At 45.0% G+C, this 25894-nt stretch overlaps 1 protein-coding gene across 9 annotated transcripts in view; it reads left to right on the top strand.

Moving 5' to 3' along the window:
- The window catches only part of IQSEC1 (IQ motif and Sec7 domain ArfGEF 1), a 279361-nt gene that overhangs the window by 35722 nt on the left and 217745 nt on the right, over positions 1–25894 (top strand). For 6 of the 9 annotated variants that reach the window (XM_085590826.1, XM_085590821.1, XM_085590823.1 and 3 more), the window contains one exon: positions 19814–19843. The exons of the other annotated variants lie outside the window; for them this stretch is intronic. In XM_085590826.1, coding sequence (XP_085446952.1) covers positions 19814–19843 — 30 coding nt within the window. The remainder of the gene's footprint in view (positions 1–19813; positions 19844–25894) is intronic. 9 annotated transcript variants of the gene reach the window in all.

Genomic DNA, 25894 nt, shown 5'->3' with positions numbered 1-25894 from the left:
AGGAAGAGAAATGCTTTCCATGTTTGGCATGCCCACAGCAAGGGGGTCAGAACTAGAGGATTTTTCAGATCCCTTCCAACCCCAACTGTCCTGTGATTCCATGGAGGGTTCTGGCATTGCTGTCACATAAATTACTGCTTGAACTGTTGTGGACCCCCTTCCATCCCACAGACTTAGCAGGGGTCTCAGTGAGCCATGTGAGTCGGGGAGGCAGTTCCTCAGGTTCAGAACCCCCTTTTTTTTTGTAGGGGAAGCAATTTGTAGCAAACTTCAGCTTCATCCCTCTTCTGTCTCTACCACAGTAGTGAAGCTGGAAATGTGGGAGTGGGAGTGTGGCTCTCCTGGGCTTTGCTAGGTGTTGGATTATGGCCTTTTCTGGCCCAGAGATGGGGCAACTGAGAGGCGTTTTAAAAACTCTTTTTTTCCATTTTCAGTCTCATGAGAAGGGTGAGACAATACAGATGTTCTAATTCACGCTATCACAATTAGAAGCCGACTATTTCTTAATTCCAAAACACCATAAGCATTTCTTGGCCTATCAGCTTTTTGCCACGCCAGGCTGTAGATGCCTTAAAGCCAGTCATCTAAAACTACCCCTCATGGGTCCTACTACAATGCATCTTTCATAGTTCTGTTTCTATAGAGTACCTAGTCTTATTTGTAAGGCCAGTTTTTGAAACTTTTTCTAGCTCTGTTTCTCTCTTAACAATATCTATGTCCTATTCCATGGCATTCCTAAGTCAGCATTTCTTACCTCAGGGTTTGTATATGGATGTGTAGAGTGTGGGCCTTCTGTCAGGCCCTGTGAACTTTCTACAAATCCATTTCCCACAGGTAAGAACATTCTCAGACTTAGGAAGTGTGGCAAGTATTAATATAAATACTCCACACGAAATCACCTGTGCTTCTGGTGATGTTTATTACATTTTATATCCTTGTGTTTAGCAGCAGCACTGGCCTTTCCTGGCTCCAGAGGAGTATGGTGTGTGGCAGTGGTGCCTGGCACCACTCGTAGATATCCAGGGGTATTTTTTTCTGCTGGCTTCTCAGTGTGCTGTGCTCTGGGCTGATGGCAGCAGCTGCTGCTCCCCTGGACAGGCTCTGTGAGCTCAGCCAGCAGCACAGGGAATGTGCCTCCTGCTGCCTGCTGTTGAATGGCAGCTGCAGCCCTGGGTCCTGCCCTCAGCAGCCTGGCACTGCTTGTGCTGGTGCTGTGCCCATCAGCTCCTGCCACGGCACAGCTGCTGCACTGAGGACTCCTTTCCTTGGACTGAACACTCAGGACAGGAGCTGAGCACCTGAGCCTGTCCCCAAGTGTCAGAATCTGAGCTATTGATGACTCTGAGATTGTAGAAAGTCTCTGTCTTTCTGCCTGCTGCCAAAGCAGAAGCCATAATTGGTCTGTGCTGGTTCCAGGTTGTTTATTCTGTTTATCTCTCACATGTTCTGCTGCCCTGCCCAGCTCTGTCCTGCAGGGCAGCGTGTGGGGCTCTGCCCTCAGTGGGATGTTACAAACATTAAATACCAGAAACTCCCTGGGCTGGATTTACAATAACGTGCCAATATCTGTCACCTACGTTGGACAGTGTGTCCCCAGCCTGAACCAACAGAAAAATGCCAACACCACAGTGAGACATGGAGGGCATGAAGAAGGAGAAAAAGGACAAGGCACACCCAATTTCCTCCATCTTGTCCCCTTTGGACCCCTTATCTAGAATCCTGAAATTTTACTTTTGCACCCGTGCCACACTTAATTATTACTCATATCAAACACTCAGAGCTGGTAATTCATCCTGTAAGATTGAAAACTCTTTTCCAGAGATCACAGCCAGTGTCTCTAGGGGTTCTGTCCAGGGGGGTTCCTGAGCCCTGCCAGGGTCCCAGACCTGCCAGGGCAGCCAGAGGGAAGCTCTGGATTCCCACACCAGGGCTCCCAAATCTCCTCCCACTGCAGCGCAGGCTCAGGGCTGGGGGTGGGAGTGGTGCCTTGGCTCAGCACCTGCACTTGCTGTGGGTTTGGGCAGCTTTGCATAATTGATCATCAAAGACTTCCCCCAGCCTGCAGTGTCCCATGCTGGCATCTGTCACCCGTGGACCCTGCACCGGCCTGAGCCAAGGTGTGCTGGCAGCCTGGACCAGGAGTATGAGAGGAGAGCAGGGCTCATGTGCTTTTGGGGAGAGGAAATAACAGGATCATACAGAGATAAAGCTGCTCAATGGGGGAACTTCTGCACGTTCTGGATTTGACTTTCAGCAGGGGAATGTCCGATCCTGCTCCTGGTGGGAGCCAGGACTGGCTGGTCCAGGGAGCTGCTCACAGGCATCATTCAGATCAGCTTTGTGTGCCAGATTTACTACATGAACACTTGTTCTGGGTTACCTGATCTGCTTTGTAAGAGTTAATTTTCAGGATCAGCTGAAGATCTGAGCTGTCCTCCCTGAAACCAGCTTCCTCGAGGAAGCTCCTGGTAATACGTTCAACCATGTGCTGGGCTCTTTTTCAAGTGGTGCTTTTAGCTTCAAGTGCCCAGAAGAAGAGGTTTCCTTTCCTCCTCAAGGAATAGGCTTTCAGTAGCCACAGGAGGTGGCCTCGTGGCACAGAAATCCCCTCACTTCACTCTGGAATGCTTGGTTAAAATCCAAAGTGGTTTTATTGCCATATTATTTTCCTGAGCCTTGAGTAAATAACTGTTGCCATCAAGTCCCACTGCCAGCCAAACCTAGAGCCCATTTTGGGCAGGGATGGAGCAGGGTGTGGTGCCTCCCAGAGCACACAAACACCCTGATGCTGTGCAGCACATCCAGGTGAGTTTTTTTTTGTTTTCACACCAAAGTTTCACAGGACAGAAACCATGGGAGTTTCTGGCTGTGCCACTGGCCATGTTTTCCTGGAGGCAGCTGCCTTGGGGCAGATGTTGAGCAGGAATTCTTTGCAGCATTTCTTGAGCCTTTTGGATTGTTCCTCTCCGGTCTGCTGCCATGTGAGCAGGTGTGGGAGTAGAAATCCACAGGATGGAATGGTCAAGGTGGTTTGGTGACAGCCAAAGATGAGGCATAAGCAGCATTTAAAAAGAAAGATATCCAGCTGGCTGGAATCCACACTTGTTTCCAAACTGCACAGAAAATTGTGGCTTGACAATGCCTGTGAGTGTAAGAAGGGAATGGAATGAGAAAGGAGCAGAAATTAGTTTAAAAGGTATTTGCCACAGTTTTTGAGGCTGTCATTTTTGTAATTTGTAGAATAATGCAGATTTTTGCTGTCCTTTGACCTTATACACACAATTCAGGTGCTCTGTAGGTTATAATGAACTACTAAAAGTAAATTCTTTGCATTGGGGAATGGAGAAGTAAGTGCAGTGTAACTTACATAATTCCCATACATTAGCTATTGAAAGTCTTTCCCTTATTAAGTGGCAGATTTCTGTGGCAGGGTCTTTACTAATGCTTTTACCTAATGCCATGATTTGAGCTCTCCCCAGTATCTTCAATGTCCATCAGTATCCAAGTGATGAAGTTTCTCCTTCAAGCTTTTCACTCCTGCAGATGTGGTTGCAGGAAAGCACAACTGACTGAGCTGTCTCTGGAAACATCTGGACCAAAACATCCTGGGTTTGGGATCTTTTGGAAGTGTCTCAGCTGGAAAAGTGTCCCTGAATCGTCCTGTGTTGTCTGATGGGATCCTGAGTTGGGATCCAGCTTGCCCTGGCTCTGTCCTGACAACATCCACCTTGCACAGAGAATTCCACTGAGAAAATATATTCAAGCTCAGTCATTTTCAGAATAAGAGAATCTGTGAATTTTTATTTAGAATTTGGAGCTCAGAAAGGCAGAAGTGTGATTTAACCCCTTCCACGCCCCCCTGAAGTCCTGGCAGGGCTTTGGATTTGTAGCCACAGGGAAACCTGCAGGCCCTGCTGCCTCTACAATGTTCTTTTTGTGATTTCCTTTTCCTCTAAGCCCTCTGTAGCAGTTTTAATGTGGCACTTGAACAGCAGAGAGATGAGAAATACAAGAAAGCATTGGAAGGGATGAAAATCACTGGCTAGGTACGCATTTGTTCAGATTATTGTTTGCATAGATGCAAAAAATGAACCTTTAAATACTGGAAATTTAAGATCAACACTTAATAGAATATCCTGTCTCTTTCCTAAAATGAATTCTATAGTATTATTGACTACCTGACAAACAGTGATGAATGCAGTCCCTTTGCTGCTTTCTCTTCAGGGTAAAGGCAATTTAGCACTATTATATGTTAGAATTTAACATTGCTCTGTGTGGGGATTCATTTGTGCACATTGAAATGAAAGCAGAAACGATCAACAAACATCAGTGTAATGACGTGTTCTAACCTTGATCAGGAAATTATGCCTTGTCTCTAATGGGCTGTGGGAATTTCAGGGAGCTGTTTGCCTATGAATGATCCTACTTAGAGGATGTGAAAGCAGTGCACTCATCTCCCCACACATCCTCAGCATCACCTGCAGCTCTGAATTAACTTACGAGGCACAAACAAAATGTTTCAAGTATTTTACAAGCTTAATTTTTAACTTCAAATGTCAAGAATGAAATCATCCCACTTAATAACATTGTAGGTGTGTGTGACAAGGTGCTTTTCATAAAGAGCATGGAAAACAAGCTCTCAAACTGTGCCATTCCCATTCTGTGGAAGTGACAAAGAGTGCATCCTGCTTTTTCAGTTGTTTACAGGAACCTACCACAGCTTTTCCATTTGCTGTAAACACTTGGAACAAGTATTGGAAGCAGGTGAAGAAAGTAGTGAGATTGTTAGAACTGAATTGGAGTTGGAATAATTTGGAATTGCTTTTAAAGTGCTAAAACTTTGTAAAGGGGGTGTTAAGGAATGGAATATCTCTACTGAAATTGTGTTGGTAGTTTTATTTCTATTTACAATACACAATACTCCCTTATTAAGCTTAAAATCTCCTATCATGCTGAGCATATTTTTCTGCAGTCTCAAAGTCCATCTTAGCGAAGCCTAAAACTTAAACTATTGTTTCATGTCCTTGCTTGCTGTACTATTGTAACTTTTCTACTTTCAGACCTTGCAGTTGTAGCTAATTCTAAGTTTTCTGTTCTTTCTGAGGCTGCTTTTACAGTTTTCTGGAAGTCTTCTCACCTTTACCGTTTCCCACATTCAGTCATTGGGTCATATTTGATAACTCACCAGTATTTTTTTCATGAGCTTCTGTAGGAATGTTCTCATCTCTGCACAGATTTGGAGTCACTGAACATAAGCCAGGCTCGGAAACCACTTTCAAGGTTCCATTAGGCCATTTAAAAATCCCAGTTTTAGTGAATACTTGCTGGTCTCTTCTCCCAGAGACTGAACTGGGGGTACCTGCTGCTAAACCTGACCTGGACAATGGAACAGATTTTTCTGTGGTGAGACCTTACCTTGATGCTCGGTCAAGTGAAGCTTTCTGCTGTTTTTCTTGGTTTTTCAAGTTGCTGTCATCCTTTGAGAAATTGGGATAAAATTACTACAGTGCTTCAGCATTTGTGTAATTTCCTCCAGCAGTTAGTAGTGATGTCAGTGTAATTTTGCCAGCTTAGAGTTGCAGTCAGTGAAATTATAAAATCAACCTGTGTTAGAATGTTCAGCTGTAAGTGGAAAAGTGGAAACAAATCTTCCCACTCTGTGAACATTTTATACCATATTACTTCGTAAAATTTTTTAGTGGAGTCTCCTCTTTGTCTTAGTCTGAATTACCTAAAACTGGGTATGACCTGTAATGGTGTCAGTTTATTCAATTTACAGCCAATCTTTATTCTTTTAGCACCTAAAACAGGGACTAATTTAATCCAGTGACTGCCTTTTAACCTTCCACTGATTGTCAAGAACTGTCAAGATGGACAGGTTCAATGCTTCCAATATAGAAATTTCCATGTATAATATCCCAAACACAAGTCTCTGTTTCAGGTTAAAAAACTCCAAGCCAGCAGTAATGGGCAGGTTCCTAACTCCTCAGTGCAGCTCAAATAATTGTAACAATGAGGATGCAGCAGAAAAAGCTTCTGTTGCCCCAGGAAAGACCAAGTGCTTTCAGCAGAACTGGCATATTCTGTGCTGATGTTGCCATGTCCTTGCTGCTGTACTGAGCAAGAGCACCAGTGAGGTTAAGTTAAAATTGCTGGTTTTGTGTAGGAATTGAAGCTCTTGATGGTGGCCCAACTTGTGCATCCTTCCAAAGGGCAGGACAGGCTCCCAGCACACAGGAAACTCCTGTCCCCTGCCACCCCTGCACAGGGGTTTGCTGCCCTTGCGTGGGTGCTGCCTGGTGGCTGCCAGCCCCGAGGAGCTGGTGCTCACCTGGGGAAAGGAATGGTCCTGGAGGAGCTGCATGGAGCCCACCTGGAGCTGCAGAGGTGTCTCTGGGCAGTCTGTGCACACAAACTTTGTCCAGCTTGCACACACAGAGGTGTGCTTGTCCTGCAGCTCTGCTGTCCTGGGTCTCTGCTCAGCAGGGATCCAGTGCCAGGGTTTGCAAGGTCCAGGCTGGGGTTCTGGAGTCATTATCCAGAGAGATTTGTTTGGGAATTCATTGCTCCAGGTAGCAGTGATTCATCAAAATCGCTTCACAAACTGAAGTGACTGCTCAGGTGGGGACCATTGATTTACTGTAAAAGGAAAGGAATCTTAAATTTCGATATCTATGTAAAGAAGCCTCTGGAGTATCATCCATGTTTGATCTCTGAGCTCAGCTGTATCCATGAGTGGAATGTTACTGCTTTTGTAATGTCAGAGTGCTATAAAATGGGGCTCTTGATGGATGAGCATCCAAGAGGATGCTCTTCCCCCAGCTCTGCACCTACTGAATATAAACTTCAGTGTTGTGTTGGTTTACAGAGTAGAAGGTATTAAATTTCTTACACATGCTAAGAGCTGACCCCTGAGAAGGCAAAGCTGCTTAAGGAATTAATGCATTGAGTGCCAGATAAATGTTATCATCATTTCATTTCTTGTGCCAGTACCACTCATTGAGTGCTGTTTAAATTTCACTGGCAGCTCAAGCACAGCTAAAAATAAATTCATTTGTTTATAGACTTCTTTGACAACAGCCAAATAAACCCACATTGTGTTGTTTTGAGCAGAAGGCACAAAGCCAGCTGAGTGCTCCCTTTGAGCCTGGCTGAAGTGTGCTGGTAGGTGGCTGAGGTTGGTTCTACACCTGCTTTTTCCCTCCCACCCTGCTTTATTTCCATTGAAACCTTTTTCAGGGCAGTGTGCTCTTGCTGAAGTACAGGTGTGAGTTGGCAGTGTGAACATTGGCCCTGTTCTGTGCCAATGGGGCAGAGCACAGAGCAAAAGGAGACTAAAAAGTGGCAGCAGGGGAACTGTTAATGCCTGGGGCTGGAGCTCCAGGGCAGAGAGGGCTCCTGAGTCCCTGAGGGCATGTCCATAAATCAGAACTTGGACAAGTTCAGCAGTGCTCCAGAGGTCACCAGGACTTCCTGGCAGGGGAGCAGTGAGAAGCTTCACCTTATTTCAGCTCAAGGACAGGGGGAGGTGAAGGAAGATAAGGAGGAGGACAAATGACATCAGCCGTGGTATCTCCAGTTGTGAGACACTGGGGTTTGGATGTCCTGGAGCTGCAGAGCTCTGGAATGAACAAGTGCTTCTTGTAAGAAAGGGAAAAGCTGAGACAAAATGTCTTGGCAGTAAAAATAATCCTGAGAAGGTCACTGTGGGAATAGCCTGACTTGCTGTGGGCGCTGGGCTTCTGTACCTCTCTCTCTGAGGGATGTGTCAGGAAAATTAATCCCCAAACATCAGAGGTGTATGTCCAAAAAGGAGACAGAGGAGTCCTTTTACTTTATTCGACTAAAGAGAGAAGCCATGGGGCATTCCCCTGGGGTCTCTCTAATTTTTGGAGGACGCAGCCTCCTTTTTATCCCAGTTTCCCAGCTGCATTTCCCTTCTCTCTTTCCCCATTGCCTGAGGCACTTGAGAGGTTCTGACTTCCCAATATGCCTGATACCAGAGATTTCCTTCTAATGTACAACCCTCCCTTTTAATTTTTAACTCTTACGGAATTTAGGGGTTTTCCCCATTGTTCCTTTCATCTTTCAATATCCAATTTCATTTATCAGCCAACCTACAGTTTGTTTGTACAGACAAATCCATCATTCCTCTGGGATGTATGGAGAGGCTCCTGGCCAAGAGCTGAGCCCGTGTTCCCTGCTCAGCCCTGCCCTCTGCTCACCCAGCCAGGGGAGCAGACAGAGCTGCAAGCCCCTCTCAGGAGGAGCCACACCTTGGGTGCTCTCAGCTGGTTCTTGTAGCTGTGGTGGAGCAGATGGGCCAAAATACAGGGGATCAGCTTGATGAGAGAATGCCTCATGAAACCACAGAATCCCAGACTGGTCTGGGTTGGAAGGATCCTGAATCCCACCCAGTGCCACCCCTGCCATGGCAGGGACACCTCCCACTGTCCCAGGCTGCTCCAAGCCCTGCCTTGGGCACTGCCAGGGATGGAGCAGCCATCCTGGGGAACCTAGTGTTTTGCTTTTTTTTTTATTAAATAGCAGAAGTGTAAAAGGTTATGAAGTGGTTTTGAGCAGAGAGAACTCCAAGCCAGGGCTCTCATAAATCGGGAAAACTGGACAGGACAGAACGCATATCCAACCAATGTGGTTAATGCAACGTTCTTCCTTTATTCGTGAGAAGATGGCTGTTTATATACACTTCTGTATAGTTTACAGTTTACAAAGGCACACTAACATTGTTTATCTTTTCCTTAAGGTGGTCAAACCTTTCACACTGCAGCTCTACCCTAATTCACACTCAGATAGCTCATTACTTTGTAGGTACCTTAATACAATTTCCATCTGTGCCACAACTGAGTTCTCACTGCATCAAAGCTTCCAGGCCCCGTCAAGGCCACTTATCAGGACCTAGTCTGAGTGGGTAGCTCAATTCTTAATCCAGACATAAATCATGCCCTTTCTGTCTCAGAAATTCTGTAACAAGAACTCACCTCAGAGGTACAGAACTGAGAATGTTTTCTTGCTAGGGGCCAATGGAGATGGGCAGGATCTGCTTTCACTTAAGGTGGTTATGCCACTGAAAAGCAAGAGTGAAATATATTACTGTGAACAGTGACACAACATATATTTTTTTTGCTCTGAGAATTAAAAAAAAAACCAACAAAACCAAGCAATAAAACACCAAAAGCTCTCATTCAACAGCAAAATCTTTGAATACTCATTGGTTGTGTCCAGGTCAGTGTGGGCTGCCTGGAGAGTGCTTTGACCTAAAGGACACAAAAATAAGATGTGGCAATGTCAAGAGGCAATTGAAAATACTAAACTGTGAATTGAGGGAAAACCAGGTAGAGGTGATAGTGCAGGGATCTCTCAGGGAGTGTTTGAGTAACACTTATGGGGGATAAAGAAGGTATTTGAAGTAAAGCTTCTAAAAGCTGAGTGGATTAGTGGTTAAAACTCTCCCTGAAGGTTGGGATGGTACTGAAGCTTGTGTTTGGGGACTGATTTTAAGGAAGGAGAAAAGCCACCCCACAAATCATGTTAAACACTGCCTCTCCCTACTCAACCCCCTAAAAAAATAATCAAAAAACCTCACAAATCCCAAAAATCAAACAAAGCAAATGAAAAACCCCCTCCAAAACCCTTCTGAGGCATTTTTTTAAGAAGTGAAGAAATGAGCCGTGTTGCTCCAATCAGTGCCAACATAATTTCAAAAACCTGTAACCTCCAGATTCTCAAAGGAAGGACATTTTCTATGGGGATGGCTGTGCCAGTAACCACTGCAGGTTGTGGGACAGATGGAAGCTGACTAATAACAAGAAAACCATTAGCTGTAAGTACAGCCATTATAATTGAAACTGAGGCCTCCAGGCATCCAGAGAGAAGCCAAGAATCCTGACTGTGGGATTGTCTGGGTGTTTTTGTAGCTTCTGCATGCAGACTAATAGTTACAAATTACAGTGTTTCTACAGATTTAACTGAGAGTTGAAATAAAACAAGTTGAAGACTTAAATCCCATTCTTTATGCAGTCTGTCTGATGAGTTATAGCAGCAGAATACACACTTGGTTTTGTCTTAATCTTTTCATGTTTTCCAATTTAGTCTTAATTATGAGGAAAAAGTTACATCAAAGGCAGCAGAAATCCTGTGGCATTTGGAATTCCCAAGGGGCTCGGGTTGGCTTCAGGGGCAGATGAACACAGTCATCAAAGTGATTGGTCTTAAATATCCTTTAGGAAGGAATTCCTGGCTGCGAGGGTGGGCAGGCCCTGGCACAGGTGCCCAGAGCAGCTGTGGCTGCCCCTGGATCCCTGGCAGTGCCCAAGGCCAGGCTGGACACTGGGGCTGGGAGCAGCCTGGGACAGTGGAAGGTGTCCTTGCCATGGCAGGGGTGGCACTGGTTGGGATTTAAAATCCTCTTACCCAAACCATTCTGGGGTTCTGTGATGTACCAGAAATGATCTGTGGAGTCCAGCATCTCCTGCCCTGAGTGGTGGCAGGGGTGTTTCCAGTGCCGGTCACAGCAAATCCACTGAGGACAGGTTTTATGACTCCAAGTGTTTCAGGTTCTCTCCATGTCTGGCACCATCCCAAGCAGTGAGGTTAATCCAGAAGGTGATTTTGTTGAGGCTTTAGTACTTTTCTTACATCTTCACGTTCAGTTTAGTTTGTTCTTTGGAAGCACCATCAATTTTTTCTAGAAAACATCTTTGCCTTTCTAATGGTAAATCAACTTCTCAAAATCTGTGTGTGGAATTTAACGAGCAGATGCCCCTGGAAATAGGACTTGGGTGTAGTTTACCCTGAAAATTTCATCCATAAAGTGCCTCAGTTAAATTGTGTAGGGAGGTTTCCAGGGCTGGGTTTTGTAATTATTGTTGGGTCAGTGAACAAATTCCTGGGGTGGAAGGTTGAAGGCAACTGTCCCTGTTTGTTCTTTCTCCCTGTGGAATAAGCATGTCTTGTATGAAAAAAAAGGGGTGAGCTGTAATAGTCTCCAAAGCATGAGGATTGAGGACATAAATTTCATGTGCAGAAAATATCTCATTCTTGTTGAAGGCTCTTGGCCTTTAACTCTCTCTGATCCTGCGTGTTTCCAAAGTACATTTTGACAACATTCCTCTGCAGGCAGAGGATTTTATTAAGGAACATAGAAATACTCGATACAAGTGAAAGATGAAACTTGATTTGATAATTTTCTAAATGTTTATGGCTGATGATTGCACGTTGAGAGGTTGAATTGATGATAAAATGTTCTGCTGTGAGTATCTTCATAGTCTGAGAACCATTTAGCTGCTGTTGGAGGCAGGGAGGATCTCTGAAAGGGACCATAATTGGAGCCATGATTTTTGGAAGCCTCTCTTTTTCTGAATGTAAGATAAAAGGATGAGTTGCTTGTTTAAACCCCAGTTTTAGAGAGATTTTTCTTTCTTTGTAAGGCCTTACCTGGAAATGGAAAGAGGTCTGAAATAATCCTGTCCTGTGTCTTTCCACTTCTGTTCACCCTTAATTTGAGCTGAAGTAATGCTTTCTGTATTCAATATTCCACATTCAGTACAGGTGATTGCCACAGGCTAATGCTGCTTAATACTGCCTTGTCCTTCTGCAGAAAATGGGTGGTGACAGGAATGTTGGGGAGAGGTTTCTGATGTGCAGTTAGATATGAAAAATTTCCTGTGCAGCTCTTCAGTACTTCTGGGGTTAAACTGCAGCTCTCTCCCTCAGCTGTTACAAAGCCTCACCTCCACACCTCAGTTAATGAACTGAGCTTGAAAGGCATATTTAAAGGGATTTTGGTTGTGAAGTTGCTCTTCCCTGAGCTGGGGTAGGGACGGACAAGGCTGCAGGTCAAAGGTGCAGAAATAACTGGATTGGAAAGTTTCAGCTGCAGGGGAAAATAAGGAATTGACTCACTTGTAAAATTATAAATGTACTAAGAATGAGGTGTTTTTCAAACAGAATGGAGGCAGCCTTTCAGTTTTCTGTTTGTTTGTTTTTTTGTTTTTTTTCTTAAAAGCTGTTGCAAATTATAAACAATTGAAGGGGAGGGGGAGCAAGGAAAAAAGGTAAAACAGTTTTGAGAGCTCATAAACCAAGGATATATTTTTTGAGATTGAAGTCTTTATTCTGGTGCTGACTTTAAGATCACCCCTCGCTTGTCGAAGCGAAATATTTTCTTCCGTTCCATATGGCCCTTTGGCAGGGCTCTTAGATCATCAGTTGGCTGCTCTGTGCAGCCTCATGGCTTCATCTTGTGAGACAGGAGCTGCTGAGAGGCTGCAGGGATGGGTTACCCCGGAGCCCTTCACTTCTCCAGGCCCTCCACACCCCAATCTCCCCAAACTCCTGCATGAGGGGGAGCGGGGAGCAAAGCTTCCTCTGTGTTCTGCTGGCTGGGTCTCCATCCCAGGGAGTCCCACTGATCACAATCCCATTTTCTGTGCATCTCAGTGTGCACGAAGGGATTGTGGTGAGGACAGAGCAGGGCAGAACTGGCCAGAATCGGTGACAGCGCTGTGACATGTGCCAGGCCCCTCGGGGGCATGAGGCAGAGCAGCTGCTGGCTCTGCTCCTCCTTCCAGAGGTGACACCAAACACTCGGGGCACAACCAATATGTGCTTCAGCTTGTCTGTAGTTAGAGCACGGCAGCTTTGGGCTGCCCCAGTGTCGGAATCTGTGGTATTGATGATTCTGAGATTGTAGAAAGTCTCTGTCTCTCAGCCCCCTGCCAAAGCAGAAGCCATAATTGGTCTGTGCTGGTTTCCAGGTTGTTTATTCTGTTTATCTCTCACATGTTCTGCTGCCCTGCCCAGCTCTGTCCTGCAGGGCAGCGTGTGGGGCTCTGCCCTCAGTGGGATGTGACAAACATTCAATACCAGTAACTCCCTGGGCTGGATTTACAATAACGTGCCAATATCTGTCACCTACGTTGGACAGTGTGTCCCCAGCCTGAACCAACAGAAAAATGCCAACACCACAGTGACACATGGAGGGCATGAAGGAGGAGAAAAAGGACAAGGCACACCCAATTTCCTCCATCTTGTCCCCTTTGAACCCCTTATCTAGAATCCTAAAATTTTACTTTTGCACCCGTGCCACACTTAATTATTCCTTATATCAAACAGAGCTGGTAATTCATCCTGTAAGATTGAAAACTTTTCCATGGCCAGAGATCACAGCCAGTGTCTCTGGGGGCTCTGTCCAGGGGGGTTCCTGAGCCCTGCCAGGGTCCCAGACCTGCCAGGGCAGCCAGAGGGAAGCCCTGGATTCCCACACCAGGGCTGCCCCCATCCCTTCCCTGGTGACAGGGCTGGCAGCATTCCCCTGGGCAGGCACAGAATGCTGTTTGCCACGTTCAGCAGTGTGCGTGGCTGTCCTGGGCTGCCCAGGCGGTGCTGGAGGCAGCACTGCCAGGGTGCCCTGCTGGGGGAGGCTGCTCCACTCCTGCTGGGCACACAGATGGTCCCAGCAACCTCGGGGGAAGCACAGGCTGCCTGCTTTGCAGCCTGCCTTCTCCTCCAAACTACAGCCAGGCATCGAGACAGCCCAGGTTACCCAAACCTGTGCTGGGAGGAAGGGAGGGCTGCGTTCCACGAGCCAGCTCGCAGCATATGGCACAGAGCGGTGGCTGGGCAGGGACAGCAGGCTGGGCTGCTGCAAACCCCTCCTCAGAGATCTCTGAGAGCTTGGAAGGGACATTTCTTGGACAGTAGTGGCTGTAAGCAGTCCAGGAATGGATATAACGACCTTATTATGGAGACCATGTGCCAGGAGCAGCGTTTCCATAGTATTTATCATAGGATCACAGGATGGCTGAAGTTGGAAGGGACCACTGGAGGTCATCCAGGCCAACCTCCCCACTCAGGCAGGGCTCCCTGGAGCTCAGGATTGTGTCCAGATGGCCAGGCTGGAGTGGAGAATACAGTGAGTTATGTGTGGGAGGTAAGTGTCTGCCTCTCGTGGGCTGAGACGAGTCTGCTGGGGCTTGACACAACAGAAATGGGATCTGTGGAAGTGGCTCTTTTCAATGTTCCTAATGTTCCTGTCCAGGCTCATAGTTAGAATTCACTTTAAAGGGTAAAAAAAAAAAAAAAAAAAAAGGCTATTTTCTCACCGTGGTCTGTATGTAAACAGCTTTCTAAGGACTGAAGAGCTTTTGTGATCACTGCCACACAAGCAATGCATTCCCAGAGCAGGGATGGCGGGATTGTGCTGAGCCTGGAGGTGCTCTGCACAAATAGGAGTGCACACAATCTGCACAGTGTAAATCTGTGTTAAAAAGGGGCATCTGCAATACTAACTGTCACTTAAGATGGCTAAAAGTCTGTTTCTTTAATGGGAGTTGGAGAAAATAAGGACAAAAAGAATGTGATTAACGATGTTCTGGGTGAAATACTGTGCTGTCTCATTGAACGTCGTTAATTGGTGGTTGTAGATCTAAAATCCAGTCAATTTAGCAAGCAGATTCTTTTTAAGCCGTCAGTCTTGTGCTATAACACAGAGCTCACACCACACCCTCCTCCACAGCCCAGCAGAGCTCCTGGGCCATACCTGGGAATTGTCTGGTTTTGGGGGAAGCACTTCCAGCAGTACCTGGTGGTTATCTGCAGCGCACAGCAGGAGCTGGGCACATCCCATCTGCCTTTTGTTCAAAATGGTGCCTGAAAATGCCTCTTACATAAGTGCCCTTGGATCTTGCAGCGGGTGATTCACAGGTTTAGCTGACATTAACTCATCTTCATGATGCCATTTCACGTGGGAGGTGCTGTCCTTTCATGCTCGAGCTGCCACAAGATCATGGTCCAAGTAGCAGCCCAAATTTAGCTTGTATGTATTGCTGATGTGACTTTTAAGTCTTACACTGTTTGGGGCTTGATGGAAACTTATTTTTCAGCTTGGCGGTGGGAAATCACATCTAAACTGCTCTCTGCACTCAGAATGTATTTATGGGTTTTTTTGAGGGTGGGAGCAGTGGACTGGTGCCCAGTGAGCTGAAGTGTGTGGAACATTGAGACAAATGAACCAGAAGGCTTTTGATACATTCATCATGACATCCAGCCAGTGTTTAAAAACATGGAATATGATCAGAGATACAGTTTTTTTGTGTCTTGAAGTAACTGAAAGTTCTTAGTGTGAGGTTGGTACCATTATAGCATAGTTGGAATTTTGTGTGAGGCTCTGGTGAAGGGACTTAATTAGTGGTGAAATTCATTATTTTTCTCGTCCTGAAACTCACCTTGTTAAAATGCTACTAACTGTGCAGTTCTTACTAGGTTTTCTACCACTTCCTTCAAGTCTTCAGTCCAGTAGAATCTTCTGACTCCGCCTAATACCCAGAGCCTTGCTGGCCACACCAGTTCTTGGGCAGGAGAATCTCCCCTGGCCATGTCTGGGGGATGTGGGCTGTGTGGGACAGCCTTGGAGCAGCCTGGTCTGCTGGGAGGTGTCCCTGCCCAGGGGAAATGGGCTTTAAAGTCCCTTCCAACTCAATTTCCACTTTAGACATTGCTGGCAGTGCTCTGGTGCTGATCCAGCTCCTTTAAGCTGGGGTGTAAGGGCAGGACTGTGTCTGAGCTGGGAGGTTTTGTTCCAGCCTGACTCTGTGCTGTTCCTGAGGCTGCTCTTCCCAGACTCCTGGGAGGAGAGTGTTGCTTTCCTTGGCAGAGCTTTGCATATCTGCCGGGACCCACAGGGGCACGGAACATCATTCACACCCAGCAGGCTGAAATAAAAATCCTGGAAAGCTCCAATAGCCTTTAGGTGGGGTTGGAGGTTTCCTGGCAACATCTGCCAAATGCTGTTCAGAACATTCACCTGCAGGAGCCTCGCAGGGTTCCCTGCTCCTCATACAAGGAGCATCATTTCTGTAGCCATCAATGAATTCTGTCTGGAGCTCTCTCCCTTGAAGGTAACCTGTTCCTCTGCATTACAGATGCTGGACGATTTTATACACTACAGAAGAACAACCTGTGCCGGGTGCAGGTTTGGTTTTGAGGCATGTTCTGTGCTCAAAGCAAGGCTTAATCAAATGCATTGATCCTTGTATTGCTGTGTAAAGGTTCAGCTCAATCTTTTCTTTTGTAAAAAATGGAATTAGAATGCTCTGTAATACGTGGTTCCTGTGTACTCTGAGTCTCCTACAGTAACATCAGGGCCTGTGGCTTGTGGGAAGATGCATTTCAGATGGAGTCTGATTATTCAGTGGATGTTTGACATGCTGTTAGGAGCCTTGGCTTTTCCCCAGTTCTTTTTATTTTGATGGAAGTGACAGCTCTAAGGAGGTAAGATCTGAGTGTCAGGGGTGGCTCTGTGAACTATTTAAAGCCCTGTCCACTTGTGGGTTCTTACAGAAAGGTTTGGCTTCTGCTTTTGGCTGGTTTTGTACCACACTGTGCACCCCCAGACATAAATCCTAGACAAATATGAGTTTCAAAACTGTTAAAATTACTTGCTGTATGCTTTTACAGGACATTGCCATAACTTACTGCCCAAATAAGTACCTGCTCAGCTAGGAATTGTTGCAGGGATAGTTGTGTTTCTCAGTCCATATCACACACTTTAGTGGTTCTGAGCAGTGTTTCATTTGGAAAATGATTACTTTAATGAGCAAGAGGAAAGCTGGTCTTGGAGATGCCTTTGGAAGCAGCTTTACCTTGTGCTGTTCCCCTTCTAAGTGCAGCTTTAGATCTAAACAACAAATCAGATGCCACATTATTATGGCTCTTGGGGGGAATAACGAGAATTGAACATTTCCTGCAGGCATAAGCAGAAATCCTTGGGATGAGGAAAAGCCACTGAAGGAATTCTGCTGCTGCTGCTGGGTTTTGAGGTTCTGCTGTCACCTCAGTGAACAGGAGACCTGGAACCTCTCGCATTCCCAGTCTGAAGGGCTTTTCCATCTTGTGCTTTTCCCAACATTTGCTTTGAAATTGTGTTATTCCTGTAAATGGCTTCCAGATTTTAGGAGCTGACACTTCAATCCAAGGATGGTTTACTGCAAAATTGCCAACTAAGTCAGCAACTGGAAGCCAAGATAGTTGGCTTGCTGTTCTCCTGCATGGGGTTTTTATAGGAGGATAGTGGTGACAAGGATTAATCCTTTTGGCAGCATGAGTGGAGCTGGTTTCTGAAATATCCATGTTTTGGATATGGACTGATAGACAGTGATGGCAGTACTTAGTTAAAAATCATTCAGGATTTTGATGGTCACTTTGGTTTGCAGCCCTCAGTAAACCTCAAGTGCTGTGGTTTTTTGTTTTTCTTTACATTTGGTTTTGGTTCAAGGTTTGTTATGATGGTGCCTGTTCCTCCTGGCCTCTGCTTGCAATGAAATTACAGTAATTACTACTGGTAGGAAAATAATTTCTGCTTCTCTTGGCCATAACAATCTCAAAAAGGATGTGTTTCACTGTATTTCCTACTGAGAATGAAATTCCTGGGGTCAGGAAGAAGACAAACTTGTATTTCAATAGGAGTGTAATATTGTAATATTTAGTTCTACTCAAAATGAAAACTTGGAAACCATCCAGCGCTGAGGAGAGAAATCTTGGAGAACGTTGCGTGACATTTACCTCATCAGTGATACAACTCAGATAGCTAAATGGAATCTGTGCTGTTCCAAGTACTACAGCATAGAAGATATTCTATATATTGTGGTTGTTTTTTTTTTTCCTTTAAGGTCCACCTTGGAATAAATAACACAGGATACTGCCAGAAGCCTTTTCCACCTTTCTCCTTGTCTCAGCAGTGCCAGTATAATTTCTTTTGTGTGGGTCAAAAGGAAAAAAAAAACCTAACCCAGAGCCCAGCACATGCTTCCTCTGTGAGCAGAAACATTAAATATTGATCCCCAACCCTGCCTTTCAAAGAATGCTTAAAGAAAATCGAATGCTTTGTCTCAAACTACAAGCAGTGGGTTCTTTCAGCTCTGTGTTCATTCAATCCTGCTCATCAATTACTCTTTCCCGCAGCAAAATTGACCAGCTCTGAACAACTCTTCTGAATTTACACGAGTAAACCTTACCCTTGAACATGCACATTGAGCGGCTGCGAAATTTCCCAACTTTTCTGGGAAACCTGAAATAAATGAGGGGTGGTGGGCGCCCCTTGGCTCTTTGCTGTGATCACCCTCAGCTCACAGGAGACAGTCCCTGGCTCTGGAACAGGAGAAATGCGCGGCAGGACGGCGGCTTGGGGTGCCTGCTGCCACTGCAGTGGCACTGGTGTGCTTTCAGCACTGGGAGACTTCTCCCTGTTGCATTAGTTTGTTATTCCAGCCCAGGGGAAAGGCAAGAAATTAAGACATTAATTGGTGTCTGCTGTATTTGAGAACTTGAAAGCACAAGCAATTACATGAACATCTTTCCCAGCGTAAGGTGTGTGCTCTGCCAGATGGAATTTGCTGAGAGCTGAGTGTGGGAAGGTGGCACTTAAACACTGGATTCATTAATTTTGTCATTACTCCTGGGAGTGCAGGGCTGAGCTCAGCTTCATGGGGCTTCTGTGTTGAGAACACTGCTTTGAAGTTGTTGTGTCTATTAACTGTTTTTTACCTGTTTTTTAGTTCTTAAAGAGCTTCCCTTGTCTTTGGGGAGGCAGCTTTGGGAGTGAGGGAGGAAAGGAATTGGTCAAACGGTTCTGTTTTCTTCTGGATTTTTGTTTGGTGCTGAAATTTGAATATTATGTTCCCATTTCTCCTTGGAGATGAAATCCTTTTCAGTGGGAATAATCCTGAATTACGTTTCTTTGCATAAAAATATTGGAGAAAGAGGAGAGGCTTTGTTCCAAGTTGGATTGATGAAAGTATCTCACCTTTAACCTGCCTCTCTGTAAGTTATTACATCTTATCCCTCCTTTTTGGACATTTCTGAAATTCAGAAGAGAGTGATGTTTTAAGGATTTAACATTACCTTTATTTGCCAACCTTGGCCCTTTCTGAGTGTCTGATAAAGCTGAGTGTTGGATTCCAGACCTATTTGCCTGTGACCTTTTCAGTTAAAGTGTGAAGAAGAGATGAAGACAAAAATTAAAATGTATAAAATAATCTGCTTCTATAATAATAGTGTCAGAGTGTTGCTTCCTGCTTGTAAGGATGGAAAAGAAACCTCTGTGCATGTTTGAGGAAGATGTTTATTGAGGATTCAGAGGATGTCACCTGTTTTAATATTGCAGTTATTGACTTCAGCTGTTAACTGGTTTTTAACTTCTAATAGATTTCCTCGAAGCCTAAGTAGATGTGTTTCTTTTCTAAATGTCTTATTAGCAGAAAAAGTACAGCAAGCCCTAGAGACACTCGCTGAAGTACAGAGGGAGAAGGTGTAGCAGGGACAGACAGCGAGGACACGGGGCTTGGGGTGGAACAGGATGGATTTGTCCCTGGGCTCCCCGACAAGACTGGAGGGCGGGGGTGAACAGAAGATTTTATACAGCAGCTCAGGAGTAGGGGTGTAGGAAAGCGAACCAATGAGGATATGGGAAGAGAGGAGTATAAGGTGGGGCAAATAGCTTATGAGCCTATCAGGGAAAATGCGGGGGGAGGGAAATAATGCACAGTAACAAATAGGGTGTGGAGGGCAACAAGACGGACACAGAACTCTCTGGAGAAAGGGGCAGGGATAGGGAGGATTGACAACTTGGAAGCGAGGAGGTTAGGGAAGGGCTTGGGAAATTTAGCAACTGGGGAAGAAATGGGATGGAGCAAACATGGATTCAGAGCAAAACACACCCCAACAAGAAGGTGCATGGCTTTTGAATGATAAATGCTGGAAATAACTGTGTCCTAAGTATTTGTGTATTACTTTACAGGTCTGAAGGTGACAGCTCAAGAAGCCTCAGGTATGTGTACATCATCTTGATGTCTTTGTTCTAAGAAAATACTTTATTTAAAAGCATCATATGGAAATAGATTTTTTAAAAATGTAGACATTATTGGTTGTGCTTAGCATGCCATTGGTGTTTTGAGTAAATGTTTTTCTCCCTTGGAGAAGTTACTGAATGATTCCATCTCCAGTTTGGTTTGAGAGCGAGGGATTAGTTTGGATCATTACAAAAGATTTATGGTTAGTTCTTGGTGCCCCCAGTACACGTTCCTGCTCGGCAGCCCTGTGCCAGTGTCCTGCCAGTTTTGCGGCAGCATCTGTGCTGAGGGGACATCCATGGACTTGTTCTGGCTTTCTTTGCAGTCTCCTCTTTTCCACCTGACAGGCAGTGCCTTCATTGACTCGTTACAATGCTCATTCTACACTTGGAAGCTTCAGATAACATGCAGTATTTAATGTTATTGTCTGATACTTCACTTCCAGCTTACTCACTTGGTGTTTTACACTCGGGGTGGTTTTTGTTCCTACCTCTCTGCACACGTGGCTGAGTCAGGCTTGTAGAGCTTACAAAAGTGCTCTCAACATGACTGAGATCTGCAAATTCCATCCTTGAATCGGAAAGTGTTCCATATTCATTAGAGCATTGCCATTAAACAGGTGCCTTGACTCTCCAGCAGTGTGACTATTGATCAGTGATTATAAGGTTCATGATATTGACTGTGGCTTCACCACAGTTCCCTGCAGTGTGTTTTGGGGACTGTCAGGACATTACATCTTAAGGCATTGTGTTTCTTTATTGTAAAACCCCAAAGCCGAGGCAGGACCTTCCCTGCAGGCCTTGCAGAATTAAGATCGAGTTCTAACCCACAGGTGTGCAGACTACCCCCAAGAACAGGTGAGCTGCAGAACAGTCAGATACCAGAAACCCAGAAGTCTGTAAGAAAGGATTAAAGATCCTCTGAGGTGCTTTTGACCTCCAGCAGAATTCAGGCTCGGTGTGGTGTGGACCTGAGCTTGAGGCTGTGCAGGGTGAGGTAGGAATCTGTCCAATGCACAGCAGGGAGCTGGGTCTGATCCCCAGGCTGCCTGTGGGCATCACCACACTTGGGTTTTCAGCTCCCAGCAGAGCTGCCAATGTGCTGGCTGGCTGTGGAAGGACTAATGCTGGCCAGCTGCTGCAAACTGGAAGCAATGCCCCTGGTGTATGGGTTTTCAGCAGTGTGGGCATGTTTCAGCCTCAGTGATCACTCCTGTGTGTCCCTGAGCCTCCTGTGGGATTTGGCTGCTCCCATGGATGTGTGTGTGGAGCTCCTCTCTTGCAGAGTGTGTTTGGGGGGTTTAGGCAGTGCCCAGGCACAGCTGCAAGCTCTGGTTTGGTGCTCCCTGAAAACCAAACTCCAGCCCTGGCTTCTGCCAGGCACCTTCGTGCTCTGGGGCGTTTCATTCGGGGTTGTTGGACTGACAGGGCAAGGCACTGGTGGAAGGTGTTTGCCAGAGCCATTCCCACCTCAGAGGAAGGGTCTGCTTGGGCTTGTGCCCCTCTGGGACCTGGCAGTGCCACATGTTGCACCTGGCTGGGCTGCAGTGCTGGGCTGCTGGTGCCATCTTGGTGTGTGAGGCTGTCAGGGAATGAATTCTGTTATTCAGTGTGAGCTTCAGCTGCTCCAAGACTTCTCTGACAGCCTGATTTTAACCAGACTGATGCAGTAGCAGGCAATCAGTGTAAACTCTCTATTCTCCCTCTTAAACTGCATTTTCTCTGAGGTGAAGTGTCACTGTGCTTTTGTGTTTCTGCCTGTACAACATCCTGGTCAGCTGTGGTCTTGTCTTGGACAAAAGCTCCCAAAGCTCTGTTGATGTTTGAGCAGCATCTTTATGTTGTGGTTAATTTGCTTCCTACTGTTTTTCCTTTCTTTTTGGCAGATGAAGATGAAATGTAATTCTCTCAAATGAAATGATCAGGGCAGTCTGGGGAGTAGTGCTTCATCTCTGGAGTGATCATTGTTCCTGCTCACAGAGGCATCAGCAAAATAGCAACAAATCCAAATGCTGGCCAGCCAAATGGGTCCTTGAAATCAAGGGGTGCAAGGAGCCACGAGCAGGTGGGAAGGCAGGGATAAAATGTCCTGTCTCAGTGTTAACTGGGCAGACAGCAGGTGCAGTGAAGTTATAAGGGCTTGTGTTCGTGGCCAGTAAATGCAAGTATTGCTTAGGATTGGTTGAGTCACAGCCATTGACGCTGAGGATAAAAGGATCACTCCAACTAAACTGAGATGCAGCCAGAGATGTTGGTCTCTCCCAGCTGGGTGAGTGTAATCAGGCTCCTGACCCAGAGATTGCTCTGGAATAGCTGGTGTTTTTCATGCTGGAATGGAATATCCAATACAAGTGATGCCCTGGAATTTTACACTGTGGCTCAGTTGCAAAGGATGTTGCCCTGGTGGATTTGTTTTCAGTAGCTTTATAGCTGCTTGTAACGAGGAAATTGCATCCACAAGATGTTTTATAGTGCTGTGAAATGTAGAAAACACAGAATCTGTACAGAGACAAGGCTGACACAGCAAAGCAATATGATTCCAAATAATACATTAAAAACCAAAAATCAGCTTGACTTTATTTCTTTAATTTGGCTTTCTCATTGTGACAAAAAGTCATTAATTATCCTGTTGTACAAACCCTTAAAATTCTTTCTGCTTATAATACAGTTGTACTGTATCCCTTTGGTTTCCCTTTGGAGAATGCCACATAATTTCCAAGCTGACGTATTTGTTAAATCTGTTAAAATGGGGAGATTGCTTTGAACACCTTGCATTCTGAGGTGTAATGCACACACACAATGTGGAGCTGTCAGTGTGATGAGATGCTTTAATTAGCTGTCTTTTGTTCACATGTTTCCAGGAGAAAATGCAATTTGTTTTACGAGGCATTTTGATATTTAGTGGTATGAGGTGACAGCCATGATGAAGATGTCTGTGCGGTATATCCTGTCAAACTTTGCAGGGATTGTCTCAAAGTTGAGTAGCAGATGTTCCTTTTCCCTCTGCCCAGGCCTTGTGTGTTTGAAAATCACGAGAGGAGAAGATTTGAGCAGTGTGAGGTGCAGAGGGGTTCAGGGAGCAGCTCTGATGAGCAAACCTCTGAAACCTGCCCAGAAACAGCACCTTTAGGTTTTTGTTTCTTTCCGCTTGCTCCTTCCTAGTTGTGTGCTTTTAAAGGAGAAACAAGGTACAAAATGAAGGCAGCTCTAACAAAACTGCATAAAAGGAGAGGCTTTCATGGCTCCTGAGCTGAGAGGTGCCAAGGCTGTTGCCAAAAAGGTGTGGTGTCCTAGGAGGAGCTATGAAATTGGCCCAGAAAGAATGAAAAGGCTGAAGTTTAATTTAAAATTAAGAAGAAAGAAAAAAGGGCAGCTGAGGTACCAATTATGGGGAAAACATCAGCTAAGTTATTTAGCTGAACTAAAATAAAATTGTGATTTTTTTTCCCGCATCTGTAATAGACAGAGGAAATGTGTGGAGTTGTGTCAGTTGAGGATCACACAGGAAGGCTGATTCCTTGTACAGGTGCACAGCAGATGAAGTGGAAAAGTAATTGTCTAATTTGCTTTAGAACAGGAGAGAATTGTGGAGCATCAGGCTCCTGTGCTGGGTGGAGTGGGAGGATTGGCTGTGAAACAGACCCTGACAAACTGCAGGGAGGAGTAGAGAAAGTCCAGCAGGCAGCAAAGTTTAAGGATCTCTTTGTTTTCTTTTATTGCTGGAAAACCTGCTTGAGCTGTGTGACTCAGCCTCCTCCCTGAGACCTGCAAAGTACAATTAAACACAGAGACTTGTAAAGCTAATTTTAAAGTTGGAGTGTATTGCTGTGCCATCTAAATGACTCAGTGTCTATATGTAAAAATGGCCTTTTCTGGTTGGTCTTAATCATTCTGTAATGACTCTGCTACAGTTTTATCACTGGTCCTTAAAAGGTGCAAATTCATCACTTGTTAGTAATTTTAAAACCTCCCAAATTTTCTTCCAATAGATTTTTACATAAATGTCAGGCTGACCCTCTCCAGTGGAATGGAATCTGATGAGTCTCCTGATGTTAGTTTAAATTAGTTTTATTGCTGCTAACAGAAATAAAACATATGGAAACAGCTTCTGGTAGTTGAGATGGCTGTGGAGCTTCCAGGAGCTTTCAAATGAAGATTTAATCTGAATTTCAGAATGAAAGGACAGTAATTCATCAGATTGTCAGAACTGCTTCTATGTAATTTTTAACAGTGACGATACATTTGTGATGTTAAAAAAAAAATCCCTTTTTTGCCCTCCCAAAAGTTGTATGAAACATAGAGCCAACCAGATTTCTTTATTTCAGTCCCAGTGTCTTGCCTATGGAGCTTAACCTGCACATGCTGGTGAGCAGGAGGGATGTGTTTGTGGTTTGATGGTGTTCAAAAGGTGCCCATAATTCTGTGTTTATATGGATTTTTATTTTTCTGGATTTCTTAGTGAGAATCTTCAGGCCCATCATGATGTTTCATCAATGCAGATGATTCTATCACAGCCACAGCTCCACCAATGTTTTGTACAAAAATATCCTGCATGAACTCCATCTGTTTTCCCTCTTTAATACCATAACTTTAGACTCAATCCTCAAGGAAGTCCAAGAGCATTGTGAATGGGTGAATTAGAGAAAAAAAGGATGTTGGGTTTTTGGAAGGAGTTGTGTAAACACAGGTAGATGTCTGTTTACAAGCAGATGAAGTTTTTGCATCGGGCCATGCATTATGTTAATAGTTTGACTTGTGAATTGCTGCAATTCTGCTTTTTCTACTGAAAAGCAGAACCAAGTGGCTGAATGTTGGATGCCATCCAGGTGGGTACAGCAGCACATGGGAGCGTTTTGCCCACACTTATTTCCACTGGGAACAGACAGCTGTAATTTATGGATCCGAGCGCTGATTGTGCTCCACAGAATTCTCTCAGCAGCTGTTGAATTTGCAATCTCAGAAGGACAAAGCTTTGTGAATGGTTTCATATTAATTCAGTGCAGCTCATTTCTATCCCCAGCTCTTGGAGGGGCTGCTCTGGTTATCTGTGAGATAAGGCTGTTTAATGAGCAACATGTGTGCACAGCTCAATTTGGGGAGCAGCACCGGAGGATTGCTCTTTGGAATGTAGAAAGTGTTTTGAGTTTCCTTCATTATTTTGCCATTCTCTTAGGATTGCTTTTGTTCTTTTGTATTAGAATTAACAGGAAAAGCTAGGTGAATCTTGGGGTTGGAATGGGAATATAAAGAAAGGGGAAATGTGGGGTGTTTTGTACTTCCTGTGTGCTTTGTAATTTTCTTGGAGGGCTTTTCCCCTGCTTTGTGCTGTGGGCAGGACAAATGTGCATTTCTCTCTTCGTTCAGCCACCTGCAGCTGCCTGAGAGGTCTCAGTCCTGCAAAACAGAACTGGGACATAGCAAATTCAACAGAACCACTTGGGATCACAGAGTATCCTGAGTTGGAAGAGACCCACAAGGATCTCATAGTCCAACTCCATCCCCACTCTAGCAGAGTTCCAGAGGGGGGACAGGGTATGATCTGAAGCTCTCATATGGGTTTAAAGTAGTTATTCTATTTATGTATTTATTTGTAATGGAGATGCAGTGTTATTCACAGAGCCCTGTGAGGACAGGAATGAAACCTGACTTCAGGAACAGAATTAACCAGCATAATTTTCTCTGCAGAACATTGAAAACAGCCTGCGCCAGCTATCGGAAATCCATGTGCAAACTGCTGGGATCATGAGTAGGAGACAGGCACTTCTGTTGAGGAGTTGCCTCTATGCACTGGCGGAAAAAAAGTCTCTGCTTCCTTGCACATAATTTATTTCTTTGAAAAGAATTAATGTATGAGACATTTCTAGATAGGACTTGAAGCTAAAGCAATTTTCCTGTCGTGTTCTGCACACCAACAACTTAAAAGGCAGCATTTCCCCAGTTTTTCTTCCTGCTCTCATTGCTTTATGTAGGTGGTCATGGTTAGATTAATTCCATCCAACAGGAAAATATGCAGCAAAAAAAATAGATCTG

This window comes from Lonchura striata, chromosome 12, assembly GCF_050655825.1.
Source record: "Lonchura striata isolate lonStrDom1 chromosome 12, ASM5065582v1, whole genome shotgun sequence".
NCBI lineage: Eukaryota > Metazoa > Chordata > Aves > Passeriformes > Estrildidae > Lonchura > Lonchura striata.
This window is presented reverse-complemented; position numbering and strand designations above follow the sequence as displayed.